This window comes from Scyliorhinus canicula, chromosome 6, assembly GCF_902713615.1.
Source record: "Scyliorhinus canicula chromosome 6, sScyCan1.1, whole genome shotgun sequence".
NCBI classification, from domain to species: domain Eukaryota; kingdom Metazoa; phylum Chordata; class Chondrichthyes; order Carcharhiniformes; family Scyliorhinidae; genus Scyliorhinus; species Scyliorhinus canicula.
Window position 1 is genome coordinate 165,571,708 of NC_052151.1, and position 27,650 is coordinate 165,599,357.

The 27,650-nt window shown below is 45.3% G+C and overlaps 1 protein-coding gene across 1 annotated transcript in view; it reads left to right on the plus strand.

Annotated features, from left to right (window-relative positions):
- Positions 1-27,650, plus strand: part of myom2b (myomesin 2b) — a 141,864-nt gene that overhangs the window by 77,022 nt on the left and 37,192 nt on the right. Inside the window, exons 17-22 of the mRNA XM_038800416.1 lie at positions 695-816; positions 8,877-9,064; positions 19,221-19,347; positions 20,352-20,530; positions 21,807-21,921; positions 22,533-22,689. Of these exons, the coding sequence (XP_038656344.1) occupies positions 695-816; positions 8,877-9,064; positions 19,221-19,347; positions 20,352-20,530; positions 21,807-21,921; positions 22,533-22,689 (888 nt within the window). The remainder of the gene's footprint in view (positions 1-694; positions 817-8,876; positions 9,065-19,220; positions 19,348-20,351; positions 20,531-21,806; positions 21,922-22,532; positions 22,690-27,650) is intronic.

Below are 27,650 nucleotides of genomic sequence, written 5' to 3' on the forward strand. Positions count from 1 at the left end.
TGTCAGGGAGGCAGCCTAGACCCGTAAAGATAAGGTGAAAATTTACTTCTGTAAGTTCTGACGGGACCACTCCAGATTCTGCAATCTCTGACAGAGTTGTACCCCCTTTTTTTTGTACCCCCTTAAGCCCAATCCTGGTGTAATGGCTGAAATTGTGCCTCCTCGCTCTTGAATTTTTGGTCCTTTCAGTTCAGAATACAATTTCTATCGTATTAGTCAGAAGTTCAGTAAATATAAACAAACAGAAAAAGTTAATTAAAAAAAGAAATTATTATTGTTTTAAAATTGAGTACACAATTTTTTTTTTCCAATTAAGGGCAATTAAGCATGGCCAGTCTCCCTAACCTACACATCTTTGGGTTGAGGGGATTAAACCCATGCAGACACCCATGTACAAACTCCACATGGACAGTGATACAGGGCCGGGATTCCAACCCGGGTCCTCAGCACCGTAGGCTGCAGTGCTAACCACTGTGCCACGTGCTGCCCTAGATAAAGTTAATTAGTAACAAATAAAGGAAGAGGTGAGATTTTAACACTCAACAAATATTTTCTAGATTAGATATTTTCGAGGTCATAACAGAATGTACCACCTCCAAAATTCTGTTCACACTGACAAACTTATGGAAGCGCATGAGTTTATTTATCTTAGCTGAAGGATTCTTTCAGCAATTATTGTGTTTTCCCCCAATAGATTTGTTGTTCATGGTCTAATGAATGGGCGCAAGTACATATTTCGTGTGAAGACAGCCAATGCTTTGGGAGTAAGTGAAATGTCCCAAGAGTCGGAGCCTATTATTGTCCAAGCAGCTCTTAGTGAGTACTCATTTCTCAACTCTCAAGTAGGGAAATACAAAGCATGAGTCATGAAGTCATTACTAAAGCAAATAAAGATGGGAGTTTAATCATTTGGAATGTCCTGCCTGATAACCGTCTATGGAATGTATTAGTATCTTTCAAAAAGGAATTGTAGAAATATTTGAAGGAGAAACATTTGCAATATGGGGAAAGAGTGGGACTAACTGGATTGCTGTTGGAAAGAGCCAATGCAGACAGAATAGACTCCTTCTGTGCTGTTGTATTCCAAGAATTAGTGATTGGAATAAAGGTTTCCTGATGCATTTTCCGATTTTTAAAAAAAAACTGAAAGTGCTGGTAAAGCTAACTACCATAATTCTGGTTTTATGGATGCCTGAAAATAAACATTAAGGATTTAAAAATAATTTAATAATAGGAAGATTCAGATTTTTTGCGATGACACTGCTAACTTAGGGCAGGACAGAAAGGGAAATAGCACACGTGGGATGAGGGGCAGATGAAGCAATGATAGTCTTTTGTCACAAGCATAAATCGTGAGAGTCAGGAAATGAGGTTCACGCCGGTGAGATCCCATTTCCCAATTTTCCCCAGCACTTGCCAGTGAAAATTCCCGCCTACAAAGATACATTGTCCCTGGCAGAGTTTGGCACTGTCAACTTGGCAGTGCCAACCTGTTAGAGCCAACCTGTGGGGCAGTGCCTGGGCTGGACCCTCTGAGGAACCCCATCGGGGGGGGGGGAAATCCTATGATGTGTGGTGGGGAGGAGGGGGAAGGCCCAATGCCTTTTGAAGGGGGGACTTGCCAGTGGAAGGGGCGTAGAGTGCACATGATGCTTGTGGGGGTGAAGTTCACCTGATACGTTTGTGCTGGGGAGGTGGGGGGGGGGGGAGGGGGGAGTGAAGAGCCCCCAATACCTTTGCGGGGGGGGGGGGGAGCCCCTGATACGTTCGTGGTGTGGGGGTCGCCCCGATGCTTGTGGGGGTGTCCTCCATGTCCGTGGGGTGGTGGTGGGGGAGTTCAACCTCAGTGCTGATCGGGGTGCCCTTTAAAGATGGCATCCGATCTCTATGGAGACAGCTTTACTGGCTCTATCAAGCCTCGCCCCACCAGAGTGATGGTGCAAACCACAGCCCAGAATTATTTTATCAGAGTGGCTGAACATCTGTCTGAAAACTCAGCTGTGCTTCTGGAGAGATGCATGCCAGTTTTCAGTCAGAGCCTGAGACTGACAAGTTATGGGAAAATTCCACCTTAGTATTTGTTATATTCTTTGTGTCACAAGTAAGTTTTTATATGAACACTGCAATGAAGTTACTGTGAAAATCCACTCGTCGCCACACTCTAGCGCCTGTTCGGGTACACTGAGGGACAATTCAGAATGCCGAATTCACCTAACAAGCACGTTTATCAGATCGCAGTTCTCAGTTTGAGATATTAACAGCCTTGTCCATGGTTTAAGGATTAAACTTTATTTCGCCCCACACTGGAAAACATGAAGAAACACACCTAACACTTTTGAATCCATGTTTCCATAATTCGGAAATTGTGGAAAACATCATGTAAAGAAATGACAGTACAGTTTCCCAATAGGCTATTTGAATACCCACAATCTGCTCTTGATTTTAGTCGTTTCTCTTCAACTTTTTGTATCTGTGTCCCTGCACTTTGAGAACAAAGAACAAAGACAAGTAAAGCACAGGAACAGGCCCTTCGGCCCTCCAAGCCTGTGCCGACCATGCTGCCCATCCAATCTAAAATCTTCTACACTTCCGGGGTCCGTATCCCTCTATTCCCATCCTATTCATGTATTTGTCAAGATGCCCCTTAAATGTCACTATCGTCCCTGCTTCCACCACCTCCTCCGGCAGCGAGTTCCAGGCACCCACTATCCTCTGTGTAAAAAACTTGCCTTGTGCATCTCTTCTAAACCTTGCCCCTCGCACCTTAAACCAATGCCCCTAGTAATTGACCCCTCTACCTTGGGAAAAAGCCTCTGACTATCCACTCTATCTGTGCCCCCCATAATTTTGTAGACCTCTATCATGTAGCCCCTCAACCTCTGTCGTTCCAGTGAGAACAAACCGAGTTTATTCAACCGCTCCTCCTAGCTAATGCCCTCCATACCAGGCAACATCCTGGTAAATCTCTTCTGCACCCTCTCTAAAGCCTCCACAGCCTTCTGCTAGTGTGGCGACCAGAATTGAACACTATACTCCAAGTGTGGCCTAACTAATGTTCTATACAGCTGCAACATGACTTGCCAATTCTTATACTCAATGCCCCGGCCAATGAAGGAAAGCATGCCATATGCTTTCTTGACTACCTTCTCCACCTGTGTTGCCTCTTTCAGTGACCTGTGGACCTGTATGCCACGATCTCTCTGACTGTCAATACGCTTGAGGGTTCTACCATTCACTGTATATTCCCTACCTGCTTTAGACCTTCCAAAATGCAGGGCGCGATTCTCCGCCCCCCACGACGGTTCGGAGAATAGCGGGAGGGCCTTCCCGACCTCCCGCTATTCTCCCCCCACGGCCGCCCCACGACACGAATCGCTGCTCGCTGTTTTTTACGGTGAGCAGCGATGCACCCCTAGCCGATGGACCGATTTCCCAGGCCTTTACGGCCGTTTTCACGAACTCCAACACACCTGTTCTCACAGTTTGTGAAAACGGCCGCAAAGTGCCGTTCTGGAGAACCATGCCACCGATTGGCACGGCCGCACCACGGCCGTGCCAAGGGTGGCATGGGCCCGCAATCGGTGGGCACCGATCGTGGGCAGCGGGTCCGAACCCCGCGCACTCTTTGTTCCTCCACCGCCCCACTGGATCAGTCCGCGGGACGGCTGAGGGGCATAACGGCCTGCGCATGCGCGGGTTTCACGCATATGCGCGATGACGTCATCCGCGCATGCGCAGATTGGAGCCGTCCAATCCGCCAATGCGCGGCTGACGTCATCATTTGCGTCAGCCGCCGTTAACCTTGGCGCGCGGGCTTAACAAAGTTCGCTAAGCCTGCGATGCCGAGGTTCACGGGGCCCCACTGCTAGCCCCGACCGGGAGGGGGCGCGGAGGCTGCCGTGAAACACTGCCAGTTTCACGGCAGCCTTCACGACGCTCCGCATTTGCGGAGAATCGCGCCCGCATTACCTCACATTTGTCCGGATTAACATCCATCTGCCATCTCTCCACCCAAGTCTCCAAATGATGTAAATCCTGCTGTATCCTCTGACAGTCCTCATCGCTGTCTGCAATTCCACCTACCTTCGTGTCGTCTGCAAACTTACTCATCAGACCAGTTACAATTTCCTCCAAATCATTCATATATACTACGAAAGCAAAGGTCCCAGCACTGACCCCTGCAGAACACTACTAGTCACAGCCCTCCAATCAGAAAAGCACCCTTCCAATGCTACTCTCTGCCTTCTATGACTTAGCCAATTCTGTATCCATCTTGCCAGTTCACCCCTGATCCCATGTGACTTCACCTTTTGTACCAATCTACCATGAGGGACCTTGTCAAAGGCCTTACTGAAGTCCATATAGACAACATCCATGGCCCAACTGTATCAATCATCTTTGTGACCTCTTCGAAGAACTCTATCAAGTTAGTGAGACACGACCTCCCCTTCACAAAACCGTGCTGCCTTCGCTAATACGTCCATTTGCTTCCAAATGAGAGTAGATCCTGTCTCGAAGAATTCTCTCCAGTAATTTCCCAACCACTGATGTAAGGCTCACCGGTCTGTATTTCCCTGGATTATCCTTGCTACCCTTCTTAAACAAAGGAACAACATTAGCTATTCTCCAGTCCTCCAGGACATCACCTGGAGACAGTGAGGATTCAAAGATTTCTGTCAAGGCCTCAGCAATTTTCTCTCTAGCCTCCTTCAGTATTCTGGGGTAGATCCCAACAGGCTCTGGGGACTTATCTACCTTAATATTTTTGCAAGACACCCAACACCTCATCTTTTTGGATCTCGATGTGACCCAGCCTATCTACCCTTCTCCAGACTCAACATCCCCCAATTCCTTCACTTTGGTGAATACTGATGCAAAGTATTCATTTAGTACCTCACCCATTTCCTCTGGCTCCACAGATAGATTCCCTTGTCTGTCCTTCAGTGGGCCAACCCTTTCCCTGGCTACGATCTTGCTTTTTATGTGCGTGTAAAAAGCCTTGGGATTTTCCTTAACCCTATTTGCCAATGATTTTTGTGACTCCTTTTAGCCCTCCTGACTCCTTGCTTAAGTTTCTTCCTACTTTCTTTATATTCCACACAGGCTTCGTCTGTTCCCAGCTTTCCAGCCCTGAACAATGCCTCCTTTTTCTTTGTGACGATGTCCAAAATATCTCTTGTTATCCAAGATTCCTGAAATTTGCCGTATTTATCCTTCTTCCTCACAGGAACATGCCGGTCCTGAATTCCTTTCAACTGACATTTGAAAGCCTCCCAAATATCAGATGTTGATTTACCCTCAAACCTCCGCCTCCAATCTAGGTTCTTCAGTTCCCGCCTAATATTGTTAGAATTAGCCTTCCCCAATTTAGCACATTCACCCTAGGACCACTCTTATCCTTGTCCACCAGCACTTTAAAACTTACTGAATTGTGGTCACTGTTCCCGAAATGCTCCCCTACTGAAACTTCTACCACCTGGCCAAGCTCATTTCCCAATACCAGATCCAGTACAGCCTCTTCCCCAGTTGGACTATCTACATATTGTTTTAAGAAGTCCTCCTGGATGCTCCTTACAAACTCTGCCCTGTCCAAGACCCTAGCACTGAGTGAGTCCCAGTCAACATTGGGGAAGTTGAAGTCTCCCATCACAACAACCCTGTTTCTTTTACTCCTTTCCAAAATCTATCCACCTATCTGCTCCTCTATCTCCCGCTGGCTGTTGGGAAGCCTCTAGAAACCCCCAACATTGTGACTGCACCCTTCTTGTTCCTGATCTCTACCCATATAGCCTCGCTGCTCTCTGAGGTGACCTCCTGTAATACAGCTGTGATATTCTCCCTGACCAGTAGCGCAACTCCGCCATCCCTTTTACATCCCCCTCTATCCCGCCTGAAACATCAAAATCCTGGAATATTTAGCTGCCAATCCTGTCCTTCTCTCAACCAGGTCTATGTAATGGCAAGAACATCATAGTTCCAAGTACTAATCCAAGCTCTAAGTTCATCTGCCTTGCCTGTTATACTTCTTACATTAAAACATATGCACTTCAGGCCACCAGACCCGCTGTTTTCAGCAACATCTCCCAGTCTGCTCTTCCTCAGAGCCATACTGGCTCTATTCCCTAGTTCTCCCTCAATGTTTTCACCTTCTGACCTATTGCTCCGGTACCCACCCCCCTGACATACTAGTTTAAACCCTCCCATGTGACACTAGCAAACCTCGCGGCCAGGATATTTATGCCACTCCAGTTTAGATGCAATCCGTCCTTCTTATACAGGTCACACCTTCCCCGGAAGAGCTCCCAGTGGTCCAGATATCGGAAACCCTCCCTCCTACACCAGCTATTTAGCCACGTGTTTAGTTGCTCTATCTTCCTATTTCTAGCCTCACTGGCATGTGGCACAGGGAGTAATCCCGAGATTACAACCCTAGGGGGCCTGTCTTTTAACTTTCTGCCTAGCTCCTGAACTCCTGCTGCAGGACCTCATGCCCCATCCTGCCTATGTCGTTAGTACCAATATGTACAATGACCTCTGCCTGTTTGCCCTCCCCTTTCAGGATGCCCGCTACCCGTTCTGAGACATCCTGGACCCCGGCACCAGGGAGGCAACATACTATCCTGGAGTCTCTTTCACGTCCACAGAAGCATCTATCTGTACCCCTGACTATAGAGTCCCCTATGACTATTGCTCTTCTGCGCTTTGACCCTCCTTGCTGAACATCAGAGCCAGCCGTGGTGCCACTGCTCTGGCTGCTGCTGTTTTCACGATAGGCTATCCCCCGACAGTATCTAAAGTGGTATACCTGTTCGAGAGGGGGACAACCACACTGAGAGATTCCTGCACTGACTGCCTGCCTCTTCTCGTGGTCACCCATCTCTCTGCCTGCACCTTGGGTGTGACCACGTCTCTGTGACTCCAATCTATGATTCTTTCCACCACCTGCATGCGCCTAAGTGCATCCAATTGCTGCTCCAACCAACCCACGCGGTCTGTGAGGAGCCGCCATTAGTTACACTTGCTGCAGATTTAGTTGACCGGAACGCTGGAAGTGTCACAGATGTGCCACATCTCACAGTTGGAGCACTGCACTCTGCTGAGTGACATTTAAGCAATAATTAATTAATTTAAAATAAACACTTGAATTATTGATAGATTGAGTTACAATTAACTATATGGCCCTGATGCTAGATTATTTTAATTGTAAAATGAAATGCTAAATACCGATTACTGCCCTCCGGTTTAGTTACTCCGCTATCAAGTTAATCAATTAGATTTGTTTTGCAATATTAATTTTTTTTCCAAATTTAACAGATTCCCAACCAGCCAATCAGGTCACAGCTTTACTGTGATGTCACCACAGTTTTCCCCCCACACACAATTTAAAAAGGTAATAAAGAGACATACATATGACATTGGGAAGGGATGCAGATTGAGCAGGGGATCAGTAAAATTCTATGAAGAATAATAAAAATCCTGAAGAGACAGGTAGCAACATTGCTCAGAAAATGTGGGCCCAGGAAATGGAAGTGTTATCTAATTTTGGAAAATGGAGTGCATCAATGTTATTCTGACATATTCTGCATTCAAATATTCTGGTAAGATTGACCCAGTCTTGACATCCATCACATTAGAAGTCAAGTCCTTATTTTAATTTTATAGAAGAATTAATGTCTCCTCTTCCACATTTTGCATGATCTTCAGATGTAAATCGGAGAAATTATTTTGTCAACTTTTGTGACTTATAGCTGAAGGGCATTCAAAATCGTATAATGTAGAATTTACCTTGGCTGCTAATGGTTGAAAACTAAGATTATTTAAATGTCATTCTACTGCCAGCTATTTTAATAGAGGTATTAAATTAAGTTGATTAACACCTTCAGTAAGATAGCAGTTAGGAATATGATATGAAGATGTTAAGCCAATGTCTGCTGTATATGCCAGAAATATTTTCCATGAATTGTTTTAATAGAACGGATGTCAATTCTTTGCTGTATCTAAATGACTTTCTTTATGTGACCATTTTAGGAGGAGGTATTCCTCATGGTAGGTACTGGAGCATGTGTGAAGCTCAGTCACATATATGTTTGGCTAACAATACCATAAAAGCACCATTTCTTCTTTAATGGATCAACATATTAACAGTCGCAATATGGTACCAGCGTATGAACACAATTTAATATTCACTCCCTATTAAGCCTAAAGCACTTGTGCTCTAATTATGTAACAGCTCATTTTTAATCCAGACAATGTGATAATTGAACTCTCAGCCAACATTTTGTTGTGAAATAGTTATTAATTGCAGTTACTCGATGCTTCACAAATGTCAATTATCTGATTAATCTACACTGATAAGTTTTGCATCAACACAAAACTCAGATGAGAAGTTGCCAAGCTCATGGCGCTTCATGTTTTAGGAAGTGTGTTGGAAGACTGTCCTAGAAGGTAGAAGCCTCACACTACAACTGCAAAGTGAAATTTAAAAGCAACCTTTTAAAATTACTCGTTATGCTTCCTTGAAGCTAATAGGGTCCCACTGTCTCATTCTCCTGACTGGATATGTGAACACCTGTAGACAGACAAATGCTCAGTTTTCCTAGTAGGTCAGCAACGTACAGCCAATAGTATAACTTGAGCCTGTCCATTCCATATCACTCTATTTAAGTATCATTACCAGTCGTGTACAAGATTACGTATCAAGTATGTTTGGTATATTCAAAGATGTACCAAATTCTCTTGTACTTTAAATGACCAACTATATCATAATTTCAGTCACAAAAAGACTGATCAGTTTCTTAAAGACTTTTGGACCCACTGGGTTGTACCTCCAATTCTGGAGTGATCATTTACCCTCTGCATTCTTTATCTCCTCATAGCTGCCCCATCATCGCCTTATGGGATAACTCTCCTTGATTGCACAAATGACTCCATGACGCTGGGTTGGAAGAAACCACGATTCACTGGTGGCTCCGATATCACTGGATACTACATGGATCATCGTGAAGTCACTGACCTACATTGGCATGAAAGCAATGTCAAACAAATCACTGGAAGAGTTTACAAAGTGAGTGTTATGTTTAATATATATTTTTAAAATTCCTTTATCAGAGTTACAAAGCCAGAGCTCAGAGTGTGGAGAGGGTCAAACCCCTAATCCAGCTCCTTGTCTGCTCCAAAAACCAATTCAAATTGAATCTAATTCATGGTCCCCACAAGAGAGACATACCAGATCCAGGCATTACACCTGGCCTCACGCTCATCTTAGCCAAAAGGCAGAGAAGCGATACGTTTGATATTAATACAGAGAGAAACAAAACCCTTACAAACGTGAAGAGTTTCCCTTTGTTTTCACTAACCAGTCACCACATTTAAAAGATCAGAAATCATAGAATTCCTACAGTGCAGAAGGAGGCCATTTGGCCCATTGAGTCAGCACCAATCCTCTGTAAGAGCACTCTACCTAGACCCACTCCCCCTGCCCTATCCCTGTAACCCCACCTAACCTGCACCGTTGGACACTTAAGGGGAAATTTAGCTTGACCAATCCACCTAACCTACACATCTTTGGACTGTGGGGGGGGGGGGGGGGGGGGACTGACCAGCTCCATTACAGGTCCAAGGTCCTGCCTAATTCCCATCTCTGTATTCCTCCCAGCTGATGTTGAGGGAGTGGAGATAAAATCTTGCACACCTTATCAGGAAATTGCCATGTTGTGCACTTCCTCTAGTGTTGTGTCTGATAACTACATAACTACTGCCTATTAATATTTATGGACAACAAGGCTAAAATTCAACTTTTATAAAGTTCAAATGAACAGTAGTGGATTTACTTTTGAAGTAATTAAGAAGAATATTGGGCGAGTTTGATAACCTAATGCCAATCCATTACTTCTGGATTTGCGCCCCTGCCTCGCAATTGAGTCCTACTTTCCTTCACTTATAATAAAGCAAGTGATTCATTTCGGCCTTCCTTTGCATGGATGCACATAGGTCAAACCCTGTCAACATTGGGAAAGTGAGTTGGTAATCTGACACTCAAATCATTTAACACTGTAGATTGGTAAATATGTCGTACAGTGCATTTTGAAGCAGCACAATGGAACCCTATTTTCCTAGCCTTTCTAGGTCTGGACACCGAACAAGGACATTACCCATCTGCCTAAATTAATAAACCAGATGATTATCATGCCTTTATCTGCATTTTTGCAGGCCTTAAGGGGCAGAATCCAAAACACTGCAGCAGGTTTCTCTGGTATTTTTAACATTAAGCCTTCGGGACGGCATGGTGGTGCAGTGGTTAGCACTGCTGCCTCATGGTGCTGAGGACCCGGGTTCAATCTCGGCCCTGTGTCACTGTCCGTCTGGAGTTTGCACATTCACCCCGTGTCTGCGTGGGTCTCACCCCCACAATCCAAAGATGTGCAGGGTAAGTGGATTGGCCATGCAAAATTGGCCCTTAATTGGAAAAAAAATGATTTGGGTACTTTAAATGTATAAAAAAAAACCTTTAAACTTGCAGGCCTAAGAGGTTCAAACAAAAGGAGTGCTTTATTCAGTAGAAATTAACACTATAGCTTGCCATGTTACACTATCCGTTTGCCCACGCAAACGGCTGATGCGATGACATCTCGAGACCGGTCTCTTAAAGTGCCCCTGTTACACAGCAAGGCTGCTAGTGAGGAAACGCTAGAAGTATCATGAATACAAAAATAATGTCGTCCTCATTTAAATCAAAGGTCCCTAAGACAATAAATAGTATAACATTAACAAGCATCAAAAACACCAGTCAATACAACAGATACTTCTGAGAATGTCTTTCTCTGTGCGGTTGATGGTGACCCTCAGACATCTGCCTTTTCGTGTTTGCTGCAATCTCCGGTGTCTTTGGCTTGGTTTGAACCTCATCCGTGGTCATCTTAACCGGAGTCGGCGTAGTGTTCTGAGGTTGACTCAGTGTCTAGTTCTCAAATCGGGTACTGCTTTCCCCAGATGGTTCGATTAGTGTCAGGTTTTCGGGAAGGTCCAGGTCATCTCTTGGTGTGGACTCTTTGTTGCTTCTGTTTCTGGCAGATTGGGTCTTGTCGCTAAAGGTTCATCCGCATGTCTCCTCTATATTGTATTGTCTTGAGTTTGTACGGTGTAGGAGATTGGTCTTGTTGGTGCTAAAATGGTGGTCGGTATCCACTTTTCACCTATGGCATAGTTCCTTCGCAGAACGTCTTGACCCTGGTGAAAAACATAACATTTTGACCTGTCCACCCGCTGCTTTTTCTCGGCAATTTCTTTTGTCGGGGTGGTTTTAGCAAATTGAATGCTCTGTGTAGTTGATGTTTAACCATTAGCAATGCTGTAGAAATGCTGGGTTGTTGAGTGCGGAGTATTATTTCACGTGAGCAGGAATTGGCTGAAGCTTTTTGACAATGAGCTTTGTTCTCTAGTTTCCTTAAACAAATGTTTCATCGTCTGTAAAAAATGTTCTGCCAGCCCATTGTGGCACGATAATGAGGAGCAGATCGGATGTGTTGAATTCTGTTCCCCATCAAGTAGTGTTAAATGAACAGCGGCCCATTATCGCTCACCAGTTGTTCAGGATCACCAAATCTGCTGAAGATTTTAGCCCATCTCCCAATTGTTTTTCCCGCTGACGTTGTCTTCATGATGGTAACTTTAGACCATTTCAAGTGAGCATCAACAAGAATGAGTAACATATGCCCTTAAAGCAGACCGGCATAATCAACTTGTACCCATTGCCAGACCTCTTCTGGCCATTCCCAGGGTAAAATGGGATTAATGGTGGCAGGTTCCACACTTTTACGCAGGACAAACACATTCGTGCTTTCTCCTCAATTTCAGCATCTCGCCCCGGCCACCAAAAATCACACTTCACTATCGCCTTCCAACACCACAGTGGCCTTCGTGTAATTGATTTAATACATGTTTTCTTAATAATTGTCGAATGATGACTCATTCCCCGGAGGAGGCAACCTGCCTGTATGGATAATGCAAGTCTTTGGGTGGAATGTGGCTTTAACTCGGGGTTTGTTCCTGAAGTCTTTCCTCGAAACATCATGCTCATGACCTCTGACAGCACTAGATCATTTCTGGTAAGCTTCTTAATTTGTCCTGCAGTTACTGGAGTGCTATCTACTTCCTCGAAATGAAATGGAAAATGTTTCCACACAAACTGCTTATCGACAAACTATTTGGTAAGGGCAGTCGGGAGAGTCCATCTGCGTTCCTATGATGGCTTGATCGTGTATGTGTCTGCTACAAGAGCAATGCCCATCTCTTCATCCTGCTTGCTGCCAGCGATGGAGTTCCAGAATGAGGTCCAAGAATCAGTGTTAGTGGACGATGGTCCATCAATAAAGTGAATTTCCTCCCATACAGGAGTTGGTAGAACTGCTTTATGCCAAAAAGGGCTCCTTTCTCTATCTGCACGTAGAGGTTTGCATCTGTGACGCAAAGGCTTTTGGCTTCTCTTCACCTATGGACATTATGTGGGAAGCCACTGCCTCAGCCCCATAAGGTGATGTGTCACATGCCAGCTGCAGGACTAAATTTGGATCAAAATGTGTCCGGACATCTGACTTGAATAGCGCCTCTTTGGCTTACATGAATGCTCTCTCACACTGATCCATCACTGTCCACTTTTTATTTTGACACAGTAAATTGTGTAAGGCTTTTAGAATAGTCATCTATTTTTAGAATAGATTAGGGACAAATCTTTCATAATTTACTGAGCCTAAATCAGGCCCAAGTCGGTTTACATTCTGAGGTGTAAGTGGCTCGGTAATGGCTTTGAATTTCAAAGGCAATTTATGCAGTCCCTAGGCGCCGATGGCATGTTTTAGATAATCAATTGAAGATTGGAAAAATTCACATTTGTCTTTCGACTCTTAATCCATAATCTTCAAATCTATGGAGTGTGGCATCCAGGTTGTGCAGATCTTCTTCCTCATTCTCCACAGTAATCAAAATGTAACACTGGCTCTGTCTGATCCACTTAAACTTCGCGTCATAGCTTATCGGAGCAACACTGGTTATCTCAGAAGAGAGATAATCTTTTATATCAAAATAACCCTTTGTGTGTCATAATTGTCAAGAACTGTCGTGAATCTGAACAAAGAAAATTACAGCACAAGAACAGGCCCTTCGGCCCTCCCAACCTGCGCCGATCCAGATCCTTTATCTAAACCTGTTGCCTATTTTCCAAGGTCTACTTCTCTCTGTTCCCCAACCGTTCATATATCTATCCAGATGCATCTTAAATGATGCTATCGTGCCCGCTTTTACCACCTCTGCCGGCAAAGCATTCCAGGCACCCACCACCCTCTGCGTAAAAAACTTTCCACGCACATCTCCCTTAAACTTTTCCCCCTCTCACCTTGAAATCGTGACCCCTTGTAATTGACACCTCCACTCTTGGAAAAAGCTTGTTGCTATCCACCCTATCCATGCCTCTCATAATTTTGTAGACCTCAATCAGGTCTCCCCTCAACCTCCGTCTTTCCAATTAAAACAATGCTAATCTACTCAACCTTTCTTCATAGCTAGCACCCTCCGTACCAGGCAACATCCTGGTGAACCTCCTCTGCACCCTCTCTAAAGCATCCACATCCTTCTGGTAATGTGGCGACCAGAACTGCATGCAGTATTCCAAATGTGGCCTAACCAAAGTCCGATACAACTGTAACATGACCTGCCGACTCTTGTACTCAATACCCCGTCCAATGAAGGCAAGCATGCTGTATGCCTTCTTGACCACTCTATCGACCTGCGTTGCCACCTTCAGGGTACAATGGACCTGAACTCCCAGATCTCTCTGTACATCAATTTTCCCCAGGACTCTTCCATTGACCATATAGTCTGCTCTTGAATTAGATCTTCCAAAATGCATCACCTTGCATTTGCCTGGATTGAACTCCATGTGCCATTTCTCTGTCCAACTCTCCAATCTATCTATATTTTGTTGTATTCTCTGACAGTCCTCCTCGCTATCTGCAACTCCACCAATCTTAGTATCATCTGCAAACTTGCTCATCAGACCACTTATACCTTCGCCCAGATCATTTATGTATATCACAAACAACAGTGGTCCGAGCACGGATCCCTGTAGAACACCACTAGTCACCTTTCTCCATTTTGAGACACTCCCTTCGACCACTACTCTCTGTCTCCTGTTGCCCAGCCAGTTCTTTATCCATCTAGCTAGTACACCCCGAACCCCATACAACTTCACTTTTTCCATCAACCTGCCATGGGAAACTTTATCAAATGCTTTACTGAAGTCCATGTATATGACATCTACAGCCCTTCCCTCATCAATTAACTTTGTCACTTCCTCAAAGAATTCTATTAGGTTTGTAAGACATTACCTTCCCTCCACAAAACCATGCTGTATATCACTGATAAGTCTATTTTCTTCCAAATGTGAATAGATCCTATCCCTCAGTATCTTCTCCAACAGTTTGCCTACCACTGACGTCAAGCTCACAGGTCTATAATTCCTTCGATTATCCCTGCTACCCTTGTTAAACAAAGGGACAACATTAGCAATTCTCCAGTCCTCCAGGACCTCACCTGTGCTCAAGGATGCTGCAAAGATATCTGTTAAGGCCCCAGCTATTTCGTCCCTCGCTTCCCTCAGTAACCTGGGATAGATCCCATCCGGTCCTGGGGACTTGCCCACCTTAATGCCTTTTAGAATACCCAAATCCTCCCCCTTCCTTATGCCGACATGACCTAGAGTATTTAAACATGCATCCCTAGCCTCAACATCCGTCATGTCCCTCTCCTTGGTGAATACGATGCAAAGTACTCATTAAGAATCTCACTCATTTCCTCTGACTCCACGCATAAATTCCCTCTTTTGTCTTTGAGTGGGCCAATCCTTTCTCTAGTTACCCTCCTGCTCCTTATATATGGATAAAAGGCTTTGAGATTTTCCCTAACCCTGTTAGCCAATGATATTTCATGACCCCCTTTAGTCCTCTTTATTGCGCGTTTGAGATTTGTCCTACTTTCCCGATATTCCTCCAAAGCTTCATCAGTTTTGAGTCGCCTCAATCTTATGTATGCTTCCTTTTTCATCTTAGCTAGTCTCACAATTTCACCCGTCATCCATGGTTCCCTAATCTTGCCGTTTCTATCTCTCATTTTCACAGGAACATGTTTGTCCTGCACTCTAATCAACCTTTCCTTAAAAGACTCCCACATTTCAAATGTGGATTTACCCTTAAACAGCTGTTCCCAATCCACATTCCCGAGCTCCTGCCGAATTTAGCACTCTTCCATTAGGACCACTCTCGTCTTTGTCCAAGAGTATTCTAAAACTTATGGAATTGTGATTGCTATTCCCAAAGTAATCGCCGACTGAAAAGTCAACCACCTGACCGGGATCATTCTCCAATACCAGGTTCAGTATGGCCCCTTCCCGAGTTGGACTATTTACATACTGCTCTAAAAAACTCTCCTGGATGCTCCTTACAAATTCTGCTCCATCTATGCCTCCAACACTACATGAGTCCCATTCAATGTTGGGGAAGTTAAAATCTCCCATCACAACTACCCTATTGCTCCTACATTGTTCTATAATCTGTCTACATATTTGTACCTCTACTTCACGCTCGCTTTTGGGAGGCCTATAGTAAAGTCCCAACAATGTTACTGCACCCTTCCTATTTCTTAGCTCTATCCATATTGCCTCCGTGCTCGAATCCTCCATTGTGCCCTCCTTAATCACAGCTGTGATATCATCTCTGACCAGTAATGCAACTCCTCCACCCCTTTTACCTCCCTCTCTATCCCTCCTGAAGCATCTATACCCTGGGATATTTAGTTGCCAGTCTTGCCCATCCCTTAACCAAGTCTCAATACCAATAACATCATATTTTCAGGTACTAATCCAAGCCCTAAGTTCATCTGCCTTACCTGCTACACTTCTCGCATTAAAACAAATGCACCTCAGACCACCTGTCCCTTTGCGATCATCATCTCTTACCTGTCTACTCTTCCCCTTAGTCACATTGAGTTTATTATCCAGTACCTTACTGGCTTTAATTGCTGCCTCTTTACTGACCTCTAACTTCCTAATCTGGTTCCCATCCCCCTGCCACATTAGGTTAAAACTTCCCCAACAGTGTTAACAAAAGCACCCCCGAGGACATTGGTTCCAGTCCTGCCCAGGTGTAGACCATCCGATTTGTAATGGTCCCACCGGCCCCAGAACCGGTTCCAATGTCCCAAAAATCTGAACCCCTCCCTCCTGCACCATCTCTCAAGCCACGTATTCATTCTGACTATTCTTAAATTTCTACTCTGTCTGTTTTGTGGCACTGGTAGCAATCCTGAGATTACTACCTTTGAGGTGCTACTTTTTAACTTATCTCCTAACTCCCTAAATTCTGATTGTAGGACCACATCCCGTTTTTTACCTATATCGTTGGTGTCTATATGCACCATGACAACTGGCTGTTCACCCTCCCCCTTCAGTATGTCCTGCAGCCGATCTGAGACATCCCTGACCCGTGCACCCGGGAGGCAAAATACTATTCGGGAGTCTCGTTTTCGACCACAGAAACGCCTGTCTACTCCCTTTACGATTGACTATAGCCCTGCCAGTCTTTTACCTGCCCCTTCTGTGCAGCAGAGCCAGCCACGGTGCCATGAGCTTGGCTACTACTGCCTTCCCCTGGTGAGTATTCTCCCCCAACAGTACCAAAACGGTATACCTGTTTTGGAGGGAGATGACCGCAGGGGACACCTGCACTGCCTTCCTGCTCTTTCTCTGCCTTTTGGTCACCCATTCCCTGTCTCCCTCACCAATCCTAATCTGCGGTGTGACCAACTCACTGAACATGCTATCCACAACCTCCTCAGCATCGCGGATGCTCCAAAGTACTTGAGTCCATCCGCAGCTCCAGAGCCATCATGCGGTCTAACAGGAGCTTCAGCTGGACACACTTCCAGCACATGAAGGAGTCAGGGGCATCGGCCGCATCCCCGAACTCCCACATTGAGCACGAGGAGCATTACACGGGTCTGGTATCTCCTGCCATTTTTACACTTTACCTTAACTGATTACAAATAAAGTATCAAAGAATGAATAAATGAAAGAAATAAGGATTTTACTTACAATCACAATACTTACCAACGCACAAGGAGTTAAATTTCTCCCAGGTACTGCTAATTGGAGCACTTTCCTTACCAGCCAATCAGGTCACTGCTTTGCTGTGATGTCACCCTTCAAGGTAAGTTTTTAAAGAGATAATGTTCTGGATTAATGTTCATTTGAAGCTATGCTTGACTGAGGTCAATTTTACTGAAGTGTTGGCCTCTAACCAACCCAGCGAGTAAGTCATCAATCAAGGACAAAAGGCATTGTTCTGTACACAGTACAGATTAACAGTGACTTTAAAGTCACCACAAATTCGTACAGATTGGGCTTTTTATCATCATTGCTACGATCATCCTGGCCCAATCACTCAGATTAATAGGTTCAAGGACTTCAGATCTGACCAGCCATTATAATTCTGCCTCACTTTGGGTCTAATTATGTATGACACTGACCTAGCCTTTAAGCATGTTGCCTTCATGCTTCCCAGCTCACTGTTGACGACAATGATTTCCTTTTGACTATGTGCGAGGACAAATCTGCCGACTGTTGATTTAATTGCACTGTTACATCAATGCAACCCATCAACAGAACCACTTCTCCATTATAGGTTTTCAACACTACCTTCGGGGGTTGCAGAGCTATATGTGGGAGTTTTTCCTGATAAACAGCCTCTGGTACCAGTCAGAGAGCTGCCCCAGTGTCCAGCTCTATCTTCACCGGCTGACAATCCAGTAATTGGTTGACCCAATATCAGTTTGTTACACCGATGATAGCTAGTGCATTTAATGTCCTTTTTCTACCAAGTTTTACGAGTCCCCCCTGTTTATTTCCTTTTTCCAATTTAAAAGATATATATTTTATTATTTTGGTCCATAGACCCATATTCCAAACATGTGCATTTGAGCAGAGGATTCAAGTTGAAGCAGCCTGCTTGACAGGTCATTGTGTTACAAGTTTTGTATTTTGGAGAGGGGAAACCAGATCTTAGAAACCAGCTTTGGAGGAAGTTGGTTCTGTTGGTTGGCTGGCAACCTGTGAGTTGGCTAGGGACAGTGTTCTGCCTGACCACACTCAGTGACTGGTTCCTGCATGGTGCTTTCTGAGAAAACTGGGCAGAAGCGTTTAGACGTTGGAAATGAAAGGAACAGTGTCTCTCGCTCTCTTTCTCTCGCTGCTGAAGTTCTAAAACCGGTGAGCGTCTAGCTCATCTTTGTTGTAAGCATGAAAGTATCCTTAATCTACAGAAAAATAGACAATCTTGCCAGAGAGAACCATCTCATGCCTAGAAGGAGGTATGAAGGAGAGAACCAAAACAGAAGCTGAACCTCAGAATGACAGGAACTGGAAGCCAACCTAGTGCATCAAAGATCCTTTGTCCTTTTATTAATACTTTCTTTACTTCTCAATCATCCTTTTCCGTCTGCTGTTTGTCCATTTGTGTGTGCCGAGAGTGACATAGTTGGAAAGGGGGCGGGGCGGAGGGGTGTGCCAGGAAGGGGTATTAGTCAATTAGTCAGTTGTATTTTTTTGTCTATTTCATTATAATACTGTACATAATAAAAGGTTACTTGTGTTTAAACTTTACAAACCTGGTGAGTGGATTCAATTTAACTCAACCAAAGCCATGGGGATTAATATAAAACCTAACTTCACCTGTGTTGCAACATTGAGTCAAGTGGGGCTAGAGCAGGATGCCCAGAGGGATTCTGATAAAGAAAGCCTTTCAGATGACTTCATCCCATTGTTCCAGATTACAAGCAACATTTTCTTGTTAATGAGTCCAGCATCCTGGAATCATTATTCTTCCTGATAATTACACGTTGCAACCGTTGGACACCCTCTGTGTAAAGAAAAACGTTGCAACATCTGCCCTAAATTTGTCTTTCCTAATCTGGACATATGCCCTCTTGTAAAACTGTTGTCCGAGGTTGACTTTTTAATGGCAGACAATTTGGAAAACCCCTGTCAAAATTATTAATTTGTTTGGAAAATGCAACACTTATGACAGGATCAATTTCTTTTAAGTTGTTTGAAGTTTTCTACTACAATCCATAATGATAGCAATGTTGATGGATTATTTTCTTTTGTTCTTCCTTGAAAGATTGAAAATCTGAAAGAAGGCTCCTTCTATGAGTTTAAAGTCAGTGCTCTGAATCTGGGTGGTATTGGCATCCCTTCAGACTCCAGTCGGGCATTCAAATGTGAAGCATGGACTATGTCAGAACCAGGTAATAGATTACCAGCATTCAGTCATTATTAACACAACTCACTTGTAACATAGATGAGGAGTACCTGTCCATTTGTAACTAGCTTTTCAAGATTGATGTGCAATCTTTAATGGCAGAGGCCTCAAGGTGGAACGGTGGAAAGCCTAAATTCAATCGGGGGCGGGGGGAGGCAGGAAGTTGGGGATCAAAGCTGGTTAGGCTGAGGTTTGGCCCATTCAGGTGGTTCTTTATATTCCAGTGGTGGAGGGCTAAGGGACAATGTTCAAGAGGACTTGTTGGCAGTTCGTACTGAACTACTTTGAGATTTCTGCCCTTACCCCTTTGAAATAACTCAGTGGAATATATATGAGCTGAGGCCGAGCCTTTTTGAAGGGGTGGTCAGCTAGTAGCCTGTGTGTGGAGGGTGGGGTGCGAGCAGACTGCCGGCGAGTGGGATTCAGTCAATCTCTGATTGGTATGGGGGGGGCTAAGGGTGTGTGGACGGGGGTTTGTGCCAAGAGCACGTTGCTGGTTACTGACGCTGGCTGCACTGAGGAGGTCAGGAAGCTTTTTTACAGCTATGCTGCCCGGTCCTGGCAGTGGGGTTCATGCCACTCACGACCTCTGCTACCTGCACCCACTCACGGTGTACGGCTTTGGGTAACAGCCTCCTTCCCACCCCGGGGAACAGGATACCCCGCCTGTCCTCCACATCCAGCTGGGTCTCAGACTCTGCTTTGGCGAAATGGGGTGCCGCATTTCGGGGTGCCATCTGGTTGGCTGGAATGAATGTGCGTGGGGAGTACGCCTACAGCTTGTCAGCTTCTCAAGTGCCAATGCTGCCCGCCCGCCGGCCAGTGTCAGCACTTAGTCTCTGAAACAAGAAATGTAAATATCACTGCTAAGCCTTCTCTGACCTGTACCTCTTTTAACTTTGGATAATTTTTTGTTTGTTGCACAACACTTACAGGTTGTGACATTGAGTGGCACTAAAGTGTTTTTCTTACATTCTATATACTTTGCAGGTCCCACTTATGACTTGACATTCTGTGAAATAAGAAACACCTCTCTGGTGATCCTATGGAAGGCGCCAATTTTCATTGGCAGTAGTCCTGTCACTGGCTACACCGTGGATATCTGTGAAACAAATTCCGAGGAATGGAGAACTGTGACAGAGAAACCGGTATCCGCTCGTTATCTGAAGGTTAGGATGAATCATTATGCTATTGTGCTATTATGATAAATACCTCCATATACTCTGGTGTTAAATTAATTAGACTTCATTTTGAATATAAAAATTAGCTTTAAGGCCCCTGGACCAAATCAGCCAGTGTTTCTGCTCTTGATCCCTAACCAGTGATCCATGTGTGGTTGCCATGTAACAAATGGGTCTGGTTTTGCCATGAAGGTTAGCAGAGTTAAATCATGTAGCTTAAAGGGGGAAAGGCGAAAATTAAGAGATTAAATCAACATTGAAAAACAGCCTTCTTTTCATAACTTTGAAGCTTGCCCTTCATCTAATATTCATTTTTGTTATTTTTTTAATACATATTTTATTCCGTTAACACATTTCCATCAAGCCTGGATAGGGTTATTTTCTCTTTGCTACATATTAGGACATTGCAACTGAGATCAGCTAATGCCGGAGATTGAACTTTGCATCTTCCTCCTCTGCAAGCCTTAACTACTCAGCGGCTTAAGCAACTGTTATCTAAGGGTTGGACTCTCCGTAGCCTGACGCCGGAAGCGTGATCGTCGATCGGGCGGAGAGTGAATTCTGATGCCGGAATCGGGGTTTGATGTTGGTTTGATGTCGGTCTGCCATGCTCCGTCCCCTCCAAACCCGTGACACCGTGACATGCGCTGTTTCAAGGGCATTATCATGTCATCGGCAGGCCCACCCGCAATGCTCCGCCCCAATGGGCCGAGTTCCCAACGGCGCGGGCCACGTGTGGTCCCAGCGGTCGGGAACCTGGCATGCCTGCTACGGACCAAGTCCAGTGCTGCCACACTCGCCTAGGATCCATGATAGGGCTGGGGGACATTTGGGGGTGTGGGGGGGGGGGGGGGGGGGGGGGGGGGTGGCCAGGGATTGGGCTGTGGGGTCGTGGCCAGCCCTATCTTCAGAGCAGTGAGTCCCTGGTTTGACCATTTCCGATCTCTGAGATGGGTAAGATATTTATTGGATCATTGAGAGAGACAGACTGGGCAGAAATGATGCTGAGCTGTCCCTCCACTCTCTGCTCCTATAGAAATGCAGTGCCCAGCCAGTGTCCACTAACCAAAAACCAACAGGTGTGATGGAGTTGCTCGATACAGTTTATGTTTATTCTTACGAATTTCAGTTCCATTTTCATCTGACATATATCTACTTTTTGAAGGAATTAACTTCATAGGCATTAATTGCATTTACCAGAAGTAGTGTCAAACATTTTGTTAAGTCTGTTTAATTAGCTAGTTTTATTTCATTATCTTCACAGGTTACTAAATTAGAGGAAGGAAAAAGCTACATTTTTAGAGTCCATGCAGTGAATGCAGCTGGTCAGGGCAGGCCTTCTGAGCCTTCGGAACCAGTCCTCATTCAAGCTAGGCCAGGTAAACTGTAAGCTATTGCCTGTTATTGAGACAGGGGTGGGTACTGATGTGTTTCCATAGTATCGAAGCATGACATTGCAATAAATGCGTTATTAAATTAAATAATTGCCTTCTTTTAAGAAGGAAAGAAGTGCTTTTGGTTGAAAATACTCCCCCTGTTTAAAGTCTTGCCAGATATATATACAATACTATTGTAAAAGAGCTAATGTTGTAAATGAGGGTTGGGGTTGGAATGAGGGTGGGGGATGGGGAATGTTGCCGTAGAAAGGGGCCTTTGAAAGCAGTCATGGTATTTCCCTTGAGCTGCCCAACACTTGGAAGCCATTCAATGTACTGGGAAATCTGCATTTACAACCTAATACATGGCTTTGTGGGGTTGGATAGCACTGGTCAGTTTGCAGTTATGTCCTTCACTTTACAGTGAAAGTATTAAGAAAACTTTGATTGTTAATGTCGTGGGGAAGGAACCTACTCAAATGTCTCACGGCAGCTTGTCTGTTAAAAAGCGGGTTTGCATTTTGAACCTAAAATACTCCCCCTTAACTATTTCTAATTATATAAGCATGCTATTAATATTGTATCTGTTTCTAACTCTTGAATCAATCTTTAAGGAACCAAGGAAATCAGTGCTGGTGTTGATGCGGAAGGAAATATCTACTTGAACTTTGAGTGCCAGGAACTGACAGATGTCTCTCAATTTGCCTGGGGCAAGGCCTATGAAGATATAACTGACTCCTCAAAGGTCCACATTGAAACAGAGGGTGAAAAGTAAGTAGTTTTACATACTTATAGTTACATTAAATCCAGGATTTAATTCGGCCCATCGAGTCGGCACCGGCTCTTGGAAAGAGCACCCTACCCAAGGTCAACACCTCCACCCTATCCCCATAACCCAGTAAACACACCTAACACTAAGGGCAATTTTGGACACAAAGGCAATTTATCATGGCCAATGCACCTAACCTGCACATCTTTGGACTGTGGGAGGAAACCGGAGCACCCGGAGGAAACCCACGCACACACAGGGAGGATGTGCAGACTCCGCACAGACAGTGACCCAAGCCGGAATTGAACCTGGGACCCTGGAGCTGTGAAGCAATTATGCTACCCACAATGCTACCGTGCTACCCATTTTCCTTGGACTCTGAACACTCATGACTTTCATGTTGAATTGCAGTTCCATTTTATTCCAGATTGAGCCTGGTTGGGGTTCAGCTCGCTCATGGCACATGATGCGTCTACATGTTGCAGTATTGAACTGTACAGAGTGGAAAAGCTGCAAGTTTGATCCAACCACCACTGGACCCATGCCTTTTTCAGCCCCTGGCATTGTCCACATCTCCGGAAAACTCAGAAACTCTGGGTCAATGGAAAAGAGACAGGGATCTGACATAATCTGCCTCTGCTCCACTTTCTGTTTGGTGAATCTAAGTTCCCAGAACAGAAGTCAGAATAATCGGCCTCCTATCTTCCGAGAAGTGCTAAGAGTAACAAACTGGCAAGATATTGCAAAATTGTGGAGGATCTCCCTTTTTTACATTGATTTTATGCAATTTTAAACTGTTAAAGCTACTTAAGTATTCGGACTATTGTCAGCTGGCTGGATTCTCCGATTTTCAGGCTATGTACAGACGCCGGCGTGGGAACGCTGTCATTTTACGAACGAAAAATCAGTACAAAGCGGCCACTGATCCACTGTTTGGTGAGGAGCTAGCAGGCAGGCAGCTGCCGATAGGGCCAGAGAATTGCCAGGTCCGTGGCTGCTCATGCACATGGCGGCTTCCTGCAGCGGCCAAGCCGTGCAACATGGTGCCAGCCTGACAAATAGTGCCCCTCCTTTGGCCAGGCTCATCACCCCCCTCCCCTCCCCCCCCCCCCCCCCCACCGGTGCCCCCCAGCCAAAGTTCCCCCTCCCCCCCGCCCGCGGATCGGCTTTCCCCGACTGGCGGCGCTGGACTGAGTCCGCAGCTGCCATACTGAGTTCCCGAAAAAGAATAGCATGAGAGACCCATGAGAGACCTAACTCAGCCAGTAGGGGGCAGAGCATCGGGGGTGTGGGTCTCTGTGAACGTCCTGAGGCCATCGAGGTGGCGTGCAGCGTACTCCTAGAGTACGCCGCTTTGGAGGGGGCCGAGCATCGCAAAAGCAACACCGCCCACAATTTTGTCACAAACGGGGATTCTCCAGCCAATCGCCGAATGCGCTTTCGGCATCAGAGACCCAGGGGTGGGATTCCCCCTACCCGGCGGGGCGGGTGGTCCCGGCGCCGAGGAGTGGCGTGAACCACTTCTGGCATCGGGTCACCCGGAAGGTGTGGAATCCTACGCACCTTCAGGGGCTAGGCCGGCGGCGGCAGGCTTGGCGCCGCGCCAACCTGTGCCGAAGGGGCTCCGCGAGTTGGCGCATGCGTGGGAGCGCCAGCATGTGCTGGCGTCATCCCAGCGCATGCGCAGGGTGGATCGTCTCTGCACTGGACATGGCGGAGGTCCACAGCAACCGGTACGGAGGGAAAGAGTACCCCACGGCACAGGCCCGCCCACGGATCGGAGGGTCCCGATCGCGGGCCAGGCCACCGTGGGGGCACTCCCCGGGGCCAGATCCTACCGCGCCCCCCCCCCGAGGACCCCATAGGCCGCCCGCAGAGCCAGGTCCCGCCAGTAAGTATCAGGTCTAAAACGGGCGGCTGCTCAGCCCATCGCGGGCCGGAGACCCGCCGGGGGGGGGGGGGGGGGGGCTGTCAGCGGCCGCCGATTGGCGCGATTCCCGCACCTGCCAAAACCCAGGTGCCGGAGAATTCGGAGGGAGATAACTGAAATGTTGATTTCTTGCTTCCGTCTGTTTCAGCAATGCTGAAAGAGTCAAACCAAGCTGGGAAGGGGTCAAGAACCACCCCATCTCACAGTCCGAGCAACACTGGCTGTCGAAGATTCGCAGACAGTCCTGAGATTCAATTCAGCTAACAGCCTAAGCATATTCCTCATGCATACATAAGAACATAAGAACTAGGAGCAGGAGTAGGCCATCTGGCCCCTCGAGCCTGCTCTGCCATTCAATGAGATCATGGCTGATCTTTTGTGGACTCAGCTCCACTTTCCGGCCCGAACACCATAACCCTTAATCCCTTTATTCTTCAAAAAACTATCTATCTTTACCTTAAAAACATGTAATGAAGGAGCCTCAACTGCTTCACTGGGCAAGGAATTCCATAGATTCACAACCCTTTGGGTGAAGAAGTTCCTCCTAAACTCAGTTCTAAATCTACTTCCCCTTATTTTGAGGCTATGCCCCCTAGTTCTGCTGTCACCCGCCAGTGGAAACAACCTGCCCGCATCTATCCTATCTATTCCCTTCATAATTTTAAATGTTTCTATAAGATCCCCCCTCATCCTTCTAAATTCCAACGAGTACAGTCCCAGTCTACTCAACCTCTCCTCATAATCCAACCCCTTCAGCTCTGGGATTAACCTAGTGAATCTCCTCTGCACACCCTCCAGCGCCAGTACGTCCTTTCTCAAGTAAGGAGACCAAAATTGAACACAATACTCCAGGTGTGGCCGCACTAACACCTTATACAATTGCAACATAACCTCCCTAGTCTTAAACTCCATCCCTCTAGCAATGAAGGACAAAATTCCATTTGCCTTCTTAATCACCTGTTGCACTTGTAGACCAACCTTCTGTGACTCATGCACTAGCACACCCAAGTCTCTCTGAACAGCGGCATGCTTTAATATTTTATCGTTTAAATAATAATCCCGTTTGCTGTTATTCCTACCAAAATGGATAACCTCACATTTGTCAACATTGTATTCCATCTGCCAGACCCGAGCCCATTCACTTAACCTATCCAAATCCCTCTGCAGACTTCCAGTATCCTCTGCACTTTTCGCTTTACCACTCATCTTAGTGTCATCTGCAAACTTGGACACATTGCCCTTGGTCCCCAACTCCAAATCATCAATGTAAATTGTGAACAATTGTGGGCCCAACACGGATCCCTGAGGGACACCACTAGCTACTGATTGCCAACCAGAGAAACACCCATTTATCCCAACTCTTTGCTTTCTATTAATTAACCAATCCTCTATCCATGCTACTACTGTACCCTTAATGCCATGCATCTTTATCTTATGCAGCAACCTTTTGTGTGGCACCTTGTCAAAGGCTTTCTGGAAATCCAGATATACCACATCCATCGGCTCCCCGTTATCTACTGCACTGGTAATGTCCTCAAAAAATTCCACTAAATTAGTTAGGCACGACCTGCCTTTTACAAACCCATGCTGCGTCTGCCCAATGGGACAATTTCTATCCAGATGCCTCGCAATTTCTTCCTTGATGATAGATTCCAGCATCTTCCCTATTACCGAAGTTAAACTCACTGGCCTATAATTTCCTGCTTTCTGCCTACCTCCTTTTTTAAACAGTGGCGTCACGTTTGCTAATTTCCAATCCACCGGGACCACCCCAGAGTCTAGTGAATTTCGGTAAATTATCACTAGTGCATCTGCAATTTCCCTAGCCATCTCTTTTAGCACTCTGGGATGCATTCCATCAGGGCCAGGAGACTTGTCTACCTTTAGCCCCATTAGATTGCCCATCACTCCCTCCTTAGTGATAACAATCGTCTCAAGGTCCTCACCTGTCATAGCCTCATTTCTATCAGTCACTGGCATGTTATTTGTGTCTTCCACTGTGAAGACCGACCCAAAAAACCTGTTCAGTTCCTCAGCCATTTCCTCATTTCCCATTATTAAAACTCCCTTCTCATCCTCTAAAGGACCAATATTTACCTTAGCCACTCTTTTTTGTCTTATATATTTGTAAAAACTTTTACTGTCTGTTTTTATATTCTGAGCAAGTTTACTCTCATACTCTATCTTACTCTTCTTTATAGCTTTTTTAGTAGCTTTCTGTTGCCCCCTAAAGATTTCCCAGTCCTCTAATCTCCCAGCAATCTTTGCCACTTTATATGCTTTTTCCTTCAATTTGATACTCTCCCTTATTTCCTTAGATATCCACGGTCGATTTTCCCTCTTTCTTCCGTCCTTCCATACCATTGGAATATATCCAATGGGTTGTGGCTCCTCCTCTGTAAATCCTCTGATTTGCGATGGGACCAGAAGGGACACAACCTTGGCAGATCTAGGCTTTGCCCAATGACAGTCGCCCCTCCCCCCCCACATCACCTCTCCTCAGCACCAACCATTTTCAGCTCCCTCTATGAAATATCAAATTATAGACTCCTGTTAATTGTATTCATTCCATGGTGATCGATTTGACTAATAGATAATCATTACCCATTAGTAATGATTGCTTGAAGATAACCTCATGAACACTGGGGAAAGATACAGGAATATAATTATTTATTGCATGCCAGTGTTTATCAAGGTATGAAGGTTTTTCACCATTTGGTTGCTTAATTTCTAAAAAAATTTCGATAAATATTTTTATTAAAATTTTCAGTCTACAAACATATAAAATATTCAATCAGATTCATCCAATACTTTAAAAATATCCTCCGTCGCCCAACCCGTCCCTCAATTAAAAAAATATTTTGTTGACAATTTTCCTGACTGACACCAATATAACCATTTGACTTCTTCAAAATGAACTGTTGATAGCAAGCAAAATCAGTTGGATAAATGTCTGAGGTCTAGCTGCTAGTTTGTAATTCAGCGACAACTTGCATTTATATGGTGCCTTTACTAAATGTACCAAAACAATTG